This window comes from Lithobates pipiens, unplaced genomic scaffold, assembly GCF_037356315.1.
Source record: "Lithobates pipiens isolate NorthernLeopardFrog02 unplaced genomic scaffold, aLitPip1_a1.2 Scaffold_1, whole genome shotgun sequence".
NCBI classification, from domain to species: Eukaryota; Metazoa; Chordata; class Amphibia; order Anura; family Ranidae; genus Lithobates; species Lithobates pipiens.
The window spans coordinates 78,662,268-78,674,459 of NW_027507685.1; the positions used below are offsets into that span (position 1 = coordinate 78,662,268).

At 40.9% G+C, this 12,192-nt stretch overlaps 1 protein-coding gene across 1 annotated transcript in view; it reads right to left on the reverse strand.

Moving 5' to 3' along the window:
- MSH5 (mutS homolog 5) overlaps positions 1–12,192 on the reverse strand; it is a 360,046-nt gene that overhangs the window by 102,744 nt on the left and 245,110 nt on the right. Inside the window, exon 16 of the mRNA XM_077460730.1 lies at positions 11,513–11,600. Within this exon, the coding sequence (XP_077316856.1) occupies positions 11,513–11,600 (88 nt within the window). The remainder of the gene's footprint in view (positions 1–11,512; positions 11,601–12,192) is intronic.

Sequence of the window (12,192 nt, forward strand, 5' to 3'; positions counted from 1 at the left end):
ATATACTCGAGTATAGGCCGACCCGAGTATAAGCCGAGGCCCCCAATTTACCCCCAAAAAACTGGGAAACCTATTGACTCGTGTATAAGCCGAGGGTGAGATATGCCTGTCCATCCCTGTGTGTGTGTCCATCCATCCATCCATCCCTGTGTGTGTGTCCATCCATCCATCCATCCCTGTGTGTGTGTGTGTCCATCCATCCATCCATCCCTGTGTGTGTGTGTGTGTCCATCCATCCATCCATGTGTGTGTGTCCGTCCATCCATCCATCCATCCATCCATCCCTGTGTGTGTGTCCGTCCATCCATCCATCCATCCATCCCTGTGTGTGTGTCCATCCCTGTGTGTGTGTCCATCCCTGTGTGTGTGTGTGTGTGTGTGTGTGTGTGTGTGTGTGTGTGTGTGTGTGTGTGAGGCCTTGTGTGTCCAGCCTACCTGTGTCCCCAGCCTCCGTCCGGTCCCGAGCCTCCGTCCGGTCCCGTCCTGTCCCGAGCCGAGCCTCCGTCCGGTCCGGTCCCGTCCCGTCCCGAGACTCCGTCCGGTCCGGTCCCGTCCCGTCCCGTCCCGAGCCGAGCCGAGCCGAGCCTCCGTCCGGTCCCGTCCCAGGATCACCGCTCTTCGTCGGCGCCCATTTTCCTGTTCAAATGCCGCGCCTCCCTGTCTGTGATAGGCGGAACACAATTTCCCAGCAGTCTGTGTTCCGCCTATCACGGCCATCCTTTCATCCTCGTCCGTAGTACGAGGATGAGCGGATGTCCGTGATAGGCGGAACACAGGCTGCTGGGAAATTCAGTGTTCCGCCTATCACAGGCGAAGGCGGAGCCGGAGGCGCGGCTTTTGAATTAGAATAGAATGGCCGCTGTCTGTCTGCTCGACACGCTGATCGAGCAGGCAGACAGCGATGACTCGAGTATAAGCCGAGGGGGGCACTTTCAGCCTCAAAAAAGAGGCTGAAAATCTCGGCTTATACTCGAGTATATACGGTAAATCACATAAATAGGAAACATAAGGGGATTACAAAGACACCAAATTTCAAAAGAGAGAACTTCCCTAAACTATGATCCTTGCTAGAAGATAACAATTGGGATAAAATCCTAGGAACAAAGAACATGGAGGAAAAATGGGTATGCTTTAAGAGCATATTAAATAAGGGCATTAGCCAGTGCATCCCAATGGGAAATAAATTTAATTTTTTTTCCCAACTGTACAAAGAATACAACAAGAAACATAAGGGTTCAATCAGGGTGGCTAAGATAGAACACGAAAGGCACAGAGGAGAGTAAAAAAAAATCCCAATAAATTCTTTAAGCACATAAATAGTAAGAAAGGGAGGTCAGATCATATTGGTCCCATAAAGAATGATAAAGGGAATCACGAGGGAATCGGGTGGCTTCAGTAACCAAAACTGCAATGTTTATCCTCATGACAAGTCGCAGGAAGCACCCTCATCGCTAACAGAGGACAGAATTAGAATAATGCCACGTACACACGATCGAAATTCCGGCCAGAAAAAGACTGATGAGAGCTTTTCATCGGAAAATGCGACCGTGTGTATGCTCCATCGGAATTTAGCTGTCCGAATTTCCGCCAGACAAAAATTGATAGCATGTTCTCAATTTTCCTCACGGAAAAACTTTCTATCGGTAATTCTGATCATGTGTGTCTGCCATTTCGACACGCCAAAAATCACGCATGCTCAGATTCAACTACGAGACAGAAGCTATTGGCTACTGGCTATTGAACTTCCTGTTTATAGTCTCGTCGTACGTCACTGCGTTATAAATATAATTCAGAATTTGATGTGACCACGAGTAGGCAAGACAGCTTGAGCCGAATTCCGTCAGGAAAACCATCAGAGCTTTTTCCGACGAGAATTCCGATCGTGTGTACGTGGCATTAGACTTGAAAAATGTAACATTAATAAGTCACGGGACCAGATGGCTTGCACCCGAGGGTTCTTAAGGAACTCAGTCAAGTAATTGCCAGATCATGGTTCTTAATTTTTATGTATAGTCTACTGACTGGAATGGTACCAGCTGATTGGAGAAAAGCCAATGTAGCACCAATATTTTAAAAAGGGTCAAGTTACATCCCTGGGAATTACAGAACAGTTAGCCTAACATCAATTGTATGCAAGCTCTTGGATGATAAAGGACTATATACAAGATTTTAGTAATGACAACGGTATCATTAGCAGTAATCAGTATGGATTCATGAAGAATCGTTCTTGTCAAACCAATCTATTAACCTTCTATGAGGAGGTGAGCTCTCATCTAGATAAAGGAAGGCCCATTTCCCCATAAACTTTTACTGTACAAAGTAAGGTCAGTTTGCATGGACCATAGGGCGAGTACATGGATTCAAAACTGGCTACAGGGGTGAGTTCAGAGGGTAGTGATAAATGGGGAGTGGAAAGTGGGGTCCCCCAGGGTTCTGTCCTGGGACCAATCCTATTTAATTTATTCATAAACGACCTGTAGGATGGGATAAACAGCTCAATCTCTGTATTTGCGGACAATACTAAGCTAAGCAGGGCAAAAACTTCTCCGTGGGATGTGGAAACCTTGAAAGAAAATCTGAACAAATTAATGGATTGGGCAACTACATGGCAAAGGACGTTTAATGTAGAAAAGTGTAAAATAATGCATTTGGGTGGCAAAAATATGAATGCAATCTACTCACTAGGGGGAGAACCTTGGGGGAATCTAGAATGGAAAAGGACCTGGGGGTCCTAGTACATGACAGGCTCAGCATTGGTATGCAATGCCTAGCTGCTGCAAGAAAAGCATACAGAATATTGGCATGCATTAAAAGGGGGATTAACTCCAGAGATAAAACAATATTTCTCCCATTCTACAAGACTCTGGTGCGGCTGCACCTGGAGAATGATGTCCAGTTCTGGGCACCAGTCCTCAGGAAGGATGTGCTGGAACTGGAGAGAGTCCAGAGAAGGGCAACAAAACTAATAAAGTGACTGAAGGACCTTCGTTATGAAGAAAGGTTATGAGTACTGAACTTGTTCTCTCTGGAGAGGAGATGCTTGAGAGGGGATATGATTTCAATGTACAAATACCATACTGGTGACCCCACGATAGGGATAAAACTTTTCAGCAAAAAGGAATTTAATAAGACACGCAGCCATTCACTAAAACTTGAAGATAGGAGGTTTAACCTTAAAATGTGTAGAGGGTTCTTTACTGTAAGAGCAGTAAGGAAGTGGAATTCTCTTCCACAGGCGGTGGTTTCAGTGGGGAGCATCGATAATTTAAAAAAAACTATTAGATAAGCACCTGAACAGCCACAACATACAGGGATATACAATCTTTATACATTTCTTAGGCCCATTTTGCAGTGTGTTTTTAAATCCACATTTTATTTTCCTTTTTTTCTCTTTAACCATTTCAATACTGGGCACTGCATTCCCTGATGAAGTCAAGTGATTGTGATGCTACGTGTCGCAACACCAGAAGTGACGTCAGGTTGCGAGCTCGCCACTCGTGGTGCTGTGTCTTGTTCGTATACTTTTAACATGAGTACTATATCGGCTGCTTTTTTAATAAACGTATCCAGTTTCTTTTCTTTTCAAATGTTTTTATTGAGATTTTTAGCAGAGTTAGTTACAACAAGGGTTACAAAACAAAAAAAAAATGATATATAGTAATAAAAGTAACATAACACAGTATAATGTAGTGACAGGGTTTTCTCAGCATAATATAGCATAGAAACAAATAATCCACAATAAAGAATAAAGTAGTATTCCTAAGTATCTAATATTCATAGTCATAAAGGGACTCGAACAAGAGTAAGTCTCTTAGAATTTGTATAATAAAGTCCGTAATATAATTATTGTAAGATTTATAAATAGCGATATGGATAATGGCCACTTCTGGACCCCAAGACACCCCTCACAGGGATCTATCTGTGTCTTGGAGTACCTAGGCCAACATCCTGAAGGAAATTCAAACACAGTAGTTATCTTTTATGAAGGAAAATAAAGATCTATTCTTACTCCGCAGCTCAATTCAGATAAACAAATATGTGATATATTTGTCACTTTGCTATGAAATTATTTTTAAAGCCATCCAAAAAAAAAATATTAAAACGCACAGGAGTTCTTTCTTCTATATGATTAAAGAATCAGCATTATCTAAATTGTGGAAGTATAATTTTTGTACCATGTACTCCAAGGTTCCCATAGTTGTTGTTCCTTAATATATAGGGATTTGTCATTAGGAAATAACAATTCATAGGAGTGGTGGAGTTGGGTTAATTCTATAACTTCTGTCATAGTAGGAAGAGAGTCAGTTTTCCATTTTCTAGTTATGGATAGTCTCGCAGCTAAAAGTATATGTGTTACTACTTTACGATATTGTTTGGGAATCGTATGTAAATTCATATTCAGAATGGCTAGTTCTGGTGAAAGTTGAAGGACAATACCTGTTACGGAAGTGAGTAAATGGGAGATTGCCTGCCAGTAGTTATGTAAGCTTGGGCAGTCCCACATAATATGAAATAGGGTCCCCAATTGGGTACAATTTCTCCAGCAATTAGGTGACGAGTTCCCCTTGAATTTTGCTAGGATATGTGGAGTCAGGTATTGTCTTTGAACAATTTTTTGTGCCAGTTCCCATAGTGTAACACATGCAGTGGCCCTATATATGCTTCGTAGGGAAGCCATCCATTGTTTAATTGAAAAGTCTTGCCCCAAATCTTGTTCCTATTTAAGGAAGGAAGGTAGTTTGCTGGGTATGTTTTTTTTCCCCTAGAATTGGGTATATTGTAGCTACTCCTTTCTGTGAGGTGGCATGGTTATTGAGGAAAGACCATATTTTAACCGGGATTGAAGCTCTGAGTTGTGGATTGTGTAGCAGACACTTTTCTATTTGAATATATGTAGATCGCTCAGAATTCGGAAGCTGTAATTCATTACTTAACTGAGAAAAAGACTTTAATGAGCCCTGTTGGAAGAAGGAACCAAGTTTGATATCCCCACCCAAATTCCAGTCGTGTATTTGTACGCCAGGAATTAATGTTGGTATAATTGTTAGAGGAGGGTTTAACACCGTGATTGGAGTTTTATCCCATTTGTATGTGATGATTCTCTGCCAAGAGTGTAGCGTCGCTTTCACCGTTGGTGGGTATTGAGCTGTAATTGTGGACTTAATTTTCCTACTAAGTAACCAGAATTGCATATTAGGCTGTCGTGTGATGTCTTTCTCAATTTGTCCCCATAAAGTTTTAGGAGTAGGCAAGAACCATTCTTGCAATTGGGTCAAAAGAGTTGCGTCATAATAATCCTGTAGTTCAGGTACGGCCGCACCACCTATATTTCTATGTTTAATTAGTATATGGTATGCACAACGGGATTTTTTGCCATTCCATAGATATTTTCCCAAACTGCTTTGTAAGGATTTAAAGTAGTATTTAGGGATACATATTGGAAGGGACCTGAGTTGATATAATAATTTTGGTAAGGTCATCATTTTGAAAGCTGCCAGGCGACCAGCCCATGTAAATTTGAATTTACTAAGTGTTGTCAGATCTGTTTCAAAATGTTTCTTAAATGGTAAAAAGTTTGTTTTAAATAACTGTTTTGTTTTGTTAGTGAGAGTGATTCCTAAGTAAGAAATCCCCTCGTCTTTCCAGTGGTAGGGGTATTTATTAGACAATAACTGCCTGGTTGTGTTATCTAATCCTAGGTCTAAAATATTGGACTTAGTTTCATTGATTTTATAATATGATGCTGCTCCAAATGTCGTTAGTATATTTTGGAGATTCGGGAGAGATGAAATAGGATCAGACACTATAAGCACTATGTTATCTGCGAACAGACTTATTTTATTATCTATTTGCCCAATTTTTATACCAGATAGTTTTGTGTCAGATCGTATACGTTCTGCTAGAGGTTCGATGGCTAAATTAAATATTAAAGGAGATAAGGGGCAACCTTGTCGTGTTCCATTCGAGATGCCAAAGGGCCTAGACATCATATCATTTGTGTATACTCTCGCTGAGGGGCCTTATACAGTGCAAAAATTGCCGATAAAATATTTCCATGAAAGCCGAATTTTAAAAGCACTGACTGTAAATAGCCCCAATGGACCCTATCAAACGCCTTCTCTGCATCCAAAGAAAGGAGCAGAGAAGGCGTTTGATGTCTCTCAGTGAAGTGTATAATATCAATCAGACGTCTTGTTGCATCTGAAGATTGTCGACCTTTAGTAAAGCCAGATTGATCTTTGTGAATGAGGTCTGGTATGTAGTTCATCAGTCGATTCGCTATTGCTTTGGCGTATATTTTGATGTCAATGTTCAATAATGAAATCGGTCTGAAATTTTGGGGAGCATTGGGATCTTTGCCTGGTTTCGGCAGTGTTATGATCAAGGCCTGAAGCATCTCAGCCAGAAATTCTGATTTGGATGCCGCTTCGTTAAAAAGTGAGCATAAGTGGGGAGCCAGTATATCTCGAAGTAATTTATAGTATTCTCCTATCATTCCATCTGGGCCCGGAGATTTATTGTTGGGCAGGGAGTCTATAGTTCTAGCAATTTCTTCCACTGAAAATGGGACGTTAAGATCAGAGATTTGATCAGTAGTTAATGATGGGAGACTAATAGTATCTAAGAAATCACGTATTATCTTTGGGGTAGGTGTGGGAGTTTGAGAATCATCTTTAAGATTGTAAAGGGAGCTATAATAACAGCTAAATGCATTCGCTATGTCTTGGGGGTCTTGCAATTTTTCTCTAGTAATAGGGTGGTATAGATATGGAATCTTTGATTTGGAATATCTGCCTTTGATCCGAAGTGCCATGTTTTTTCCTGCTTTGTTGCTAGTATGGTAATATTTAGCTTTAAGTTTTCTAGTATGTTTTTCAAATGTATCCAATAAAGTCGTTCTGAGTTCCTGTCGTAATATTTGTAGTTTAGTTTTCAGTTGTTGTGATGGGTGAGATTGGTTTTGGGAATCTAATGTTTTAATGTCAGCAGTAAGTTTCTCAATGAGTTTCGTTTTATTTTTCCTGAATTGAGCATTCAGTTGCATTAAGATTCCCCTACTAAATGCTTTATGAGCACCCCATAGGGTGGCGGAGTCTGACACCGATCCCACATTATATTTAAAGAATTCAGTTATCTGGTTTTGTATAGCTGTAGCATAGGTAGGCATTTTGATAAGATATGCATTTGTTCTCCATAGAAAATGGGTCGTTTGAGAGTGTTTAGGTAGAATAGTCATACTAATTGGGGCATGATCAGTCCAAGTGATGGGTGCAATGTCAGACTCCCTCACCCGCTGCAATAACCACTTATCCGTAAAAATATAATCGATACGAGTATAGGTATTATGTACCAGGGAATGATATGTGTATTCACGATCTCCAGGATGATGGCATCTCCATACATCATAGAGATCGCTTTTATTCAAAAAAAATTTAAGTGCACAGTTGGTTCTGGTTTTGGGATTAGAAGTGTCTAGTTCTTGTTCATGTATTGTGTTGAAGTCTCCACAAATTATTAAGGCACCTTTTCGGCATTTACCTATTTTTCTAATCAGGCCATTCAGAAAATGGGATTGCCTTTTATTAGGCGCATACACATTTACCAATGTAGTAAGTGTATTATCAATGGTACATATTAATATGAGGTATCGTCCATTGGTATCTACAATAGATTCATGCAATTGAAAATTAACTGAATGATGTATGGCAATAAGTACTCCTCTTTTTTTCTGTTGGCCTGATGCTGTAAATATGTGAGGAAAGTTCTTATGGGTGCAAGTGGGAGTAGCGCCTGTTTTGAAATGGGTTTCTTGTATACACAATATTTGACATCGCTGGGTGTTAGCCATTTGCCACATCGACGCTCTTTTTGCTGGATGGTTAAGACCATTAGTATTTAAAGATATTAACTTTATACTCATAAAAGGATATTAATAAGATGGAAAAAGTAAGTACATACTAGCCTGATAATAGCTTTAAATTCTACTTCCATGTGAACAATCTGTAGTCTGAAATGACTATGAATGTCCAAAAATTTAGTGACTGAAAAGTTTTGATTCAAATTTTGTAGGTTCACAACATACCTGTCCCTTTGAATGCTATGAGTTGTGTATAGGATACTGTGAAGAAAAAAATAAAAGTAAAAGCACAAACAAAAATATAACCAAACATTAAACTTAACTTGCAGTGGTAAACATTTCAATGTATACTGCAACGTTAGAATAGGGAATTAGTTCAAAGGTCAGCTGTTCCAAAGATTTAGTATCGCATGGCATGGCGGGCAAGCTGATCGGTTTCCTATGATTGTATTTTGACCGGATCTAGTCAATGAAAGCTAATGCCATTGTGGCGTAAGTTTCTCCAGATTCTTCTTAGCTCCGATAGGTGGAGTTGGTTCGGGGATAATACCCCATGCGTGAAGTAACTTAATGCCTTGTTCCACAGAAGTGATTGTATGGTAGGTGTCGTTCTTCTGTATCAGTAGTTTAGATGGTTGTTTCCAACGGTATTCAATTTTATGATTACGCAGAGCTTTTGTAATCGTGGAAAGTTGTCTTCTCATATCTAGAGTATGTTTAGACAAGTCAGCATAAATCTGGATTGTATTATATGGTTGTGGAAGTTGTCCTAGATGTCGCACTTTATATAGGATTTGTTCTTTAACATGGTAGAAGTGTACTCTAAGTAGTACATCACGTGGTATCTGTGGAGGGAGAAATGACGGTTTCGGAATCCGATGGATACGATCAATTGTGAGCTCTAAGGCTGGTATAGCTGGCAGCAAGTTGGAGAATAAGTCAGTGGCATATTTTTTAAGATCAGACTGCTGTATATTTTCAGGGATACCCCTGATTTTGAGATTGTTCTTCTTCTAAATCTGCGATTTTAAATTTAAGCCACTCTTTTTCAGCTTTATTTTCTTCATGAGCATCTATTAAATCATTAATAGTATTGGTCATGTCTCCCATAGAGTTCTCAATAGTGTGTACTCTTTCACCTAAGGAGTTCACTGCTTTGGAGAATTGATTTGTGAGTTGTAAAATATCCGTATGAAGCGAAGTATGTAAAGTTAATAGCATTTCTTTTAATTGGGTGTCCAGAATAGGCTGGTTATTAGTGGGGAATGCGGCTATAGGTGAAGCTATAGGAGTTATGACTGTGTTATCTTGACTAATATGAGGTATTTTATAGCTTACCTCCTGGCCTGTGAAATCCAGTTTGATACGAGTTTTAGCCGGGCTGCGACATGTAGGGCTGAGGTAATCTTCCTCATGAGGAGATTCCAGATGTGTTTTCTGAGGTGATTCTTCTAGAGCAGCATCAGGCCTGTCAGTGTATTGCACTCTCCCTGAGGAGGCTGTTGCTGGTACAGCAGCTGTGAGAGGATCTGTGCCATCTTTTTTTCTCCCACCCGCTGACTGAGAGGAGAATGTCGTTAGTTTTTTCATTTTCCGTTCGTCTTTCCGCTTTTTTGACATCACCTTCGGATTCAGGAACTCTTCCGTTGTCTGTTCGTATCTTTTTTACCGATATTCGCTGTGAATTGTCGCTAATATGCCCGTTCGTGTCACAGAGCTCTCTCACAGAGCTTCCATTCAGCTCATGCGCTGGCCACGCCCCCCGTATCCAGTTTCAATATACGTCACGATTTGGGCCCCCATTCTTTTCTTTCTCCTCTATATACTGCATTTGACCTGAGTTCCTTTTTTATTTTTATCTTTATACTTTCTCACGCTGTTACCTTACGGTGGAAAGGTAAGGGACCACCCAACACAGAGGTGTAATTGCACTGAAGAAACTAATCGCCAAGTCACTAATTTTTGGATCTGCACAGAGTGTCATTTGGAGCAGCACTTCACGGCTCCAGTTCACTCTTATATGGACTTGTTCTATACTAGTAGCACTTTAATATTTATCTGAAGAATTACTTATGTGGACTTTTCCATCACTTTAATATTGCCTATACAAAGATTGAATTTCACTATTGTCACTTTTATCACTTGCACTTTATATTTATTAATTTATAGTGGCTATTCTCCAGTACTGTACGATTAGCATTTAGGATTCATTTCATATGTGCTTTATTGTATATACACTATTATTATTAGGCCGCGTACACACGGGCGGATTGTCTGCCCAACTAAGTTCGTCAGACAATCCGACAGACAGTCCGTCCAAATTTTGAATGAACGGACTTGACCACACACGATGAACAGACAGTCCGCTGAAAACTTGCGCGATGACGTGTACAGCACGTACGACGGGACTAGAAAAACGACGTCCAATACACTGCAATGCAACCTTCGGCCGTGTAAATCCTTTCTGAGCATGCGCCATACTTAGTCCGTCCAACTTGCCTACACACGAGCGGACTGTCCGCTGAAACCAAGTTTGGACGGACAAAATTACGGAAATTCCGAAAGACTAAGTCCGTCAGATTGTCCGCTGAAAAAGTCAGCTGAAGCCCACACACGAGCGGATTGTCCGCTGAAACACGGTTCAGCGGACTAAGTTGGGCAGACAATCCGCCCGTGTGTACGCGGCCTTATAGTTATTACCTAGAGTGCAACATCACTCATTGATTTTTATTCCATTTATTTTTTGGGTTATGATTTGCCTATCTGGTGTTTGCTGCAACTATGATCTTTATCCTCGTTAATACTGGCAGCATGGGAATATTCCTTCTTAATACTGAGCACTCTACCCCCCTTCCTGTCCAGGACAGCTTTCAACTTTCAGCGCTCTTGCATTTTGAATGACAATTGCGCAGTCATACAACACTGTACCCCAAATTAAATTTTTATCATTTCGTTCCCACAAATAGAGCTTTCTTTTTGGTGGTATTTGATCACCACTGGGGTTTTTATTTTTTGATAACCAAAGTAAATAAAAAAGAAAAAAAAAAGTTTCTTAGTTTCTGCTTCACTGATGGGCACTGATATGTAGAATTGATGGGCACTGATAGGTGCATGGACATGCAGCACTGATGAGGAGTTACTGACAGGCACTACTGATTGGCATCTGAAGGGCACTGACAGGCATTACTGACGAGGCACAGATTGGCAGCTCTCATGGGGGGCTGCACTGATAATCAATGTGCTGATCATCAGCGCAGATCCCCCCAGGGAGAGCTGCCGATTGGCTCCCCCTGGTAGCGCGAACCGAGAAAAGCCGTTTACTAGCACTTCTTGGTTTTCGCCATGAATGGTCACAGCTGATCATGTGGCAAAGAGCCTCCGTCAGATATTCCTTACCATGATCGGAGATGCAGTGTGTCAGAGTGAGACACAGCACCACGATTGCCACACTGCGGGCCCACGCTGGCACGCATGTTATCCTGAAAGACGTCATATGAGGATAACAGAACCATTTAGGCTGGGCGGAAGTGGTTAAACATACCGTATATAGCTGGTTGCTAAACAGAGCACCCCCCCCCCAAAGCACCCATTGCCCCATGTTGAGGGAACGCGGCCTGGTATATTTTTTATTTTACCCATCACTTTTATAAACACCTCTGATCTCAAAGTGGAGGTCTCCAAGCACTGCGTCCAGCTCTTTGGTCCGTGCACTTCTGTAGTGGAGTCGATCTTCTGCTAGAAACTGTTGAGAAAAACAAGATGATATTTTGGGTCAACCTCACGCTTTTTTATGCCTTGAACTCTAAACAGCAAGATCTTTTTTGGTCTCAATTCTTGATTTTGGCGCTATCCACCTGGGGGATTTGGGTACTCCTAGAAAAAAAAATGATGTATTTCCTAGCATGTATTTTGTTTTGTTTAATGTATTTATTACTGTGTGCAAAGCACCTTACTCTAAAAGCCAATCATGAATTTAGGTAGTTACCATTTTGTTTAGCTTGCTGGATTCGGGCGTTCCTACTTTCCTACTTACGTTTGTGTGTTCCAGCTCTTCCTGGTGTATTCCCCAGAATACAGATTGAAAAAATATAATTCAGCACATGACCAGGCAGACCTCTTTCACAGTTTCCGGGAAAGAAAACTTTCCTCACATGAAACAATTTTCGCATCATATAAACACATATGACCATACTTTCTACCCTGGGTTATATTAGGATTGGTTGGACATGATGGACAAAGATTCTCTAAGGGTGCCCGACATTTAATGCTCATCCTCTTAGCAGTGGGCAGAAAAACAATACTTCAAAACTAGATCTTTCTTCTTTTATTTTTTT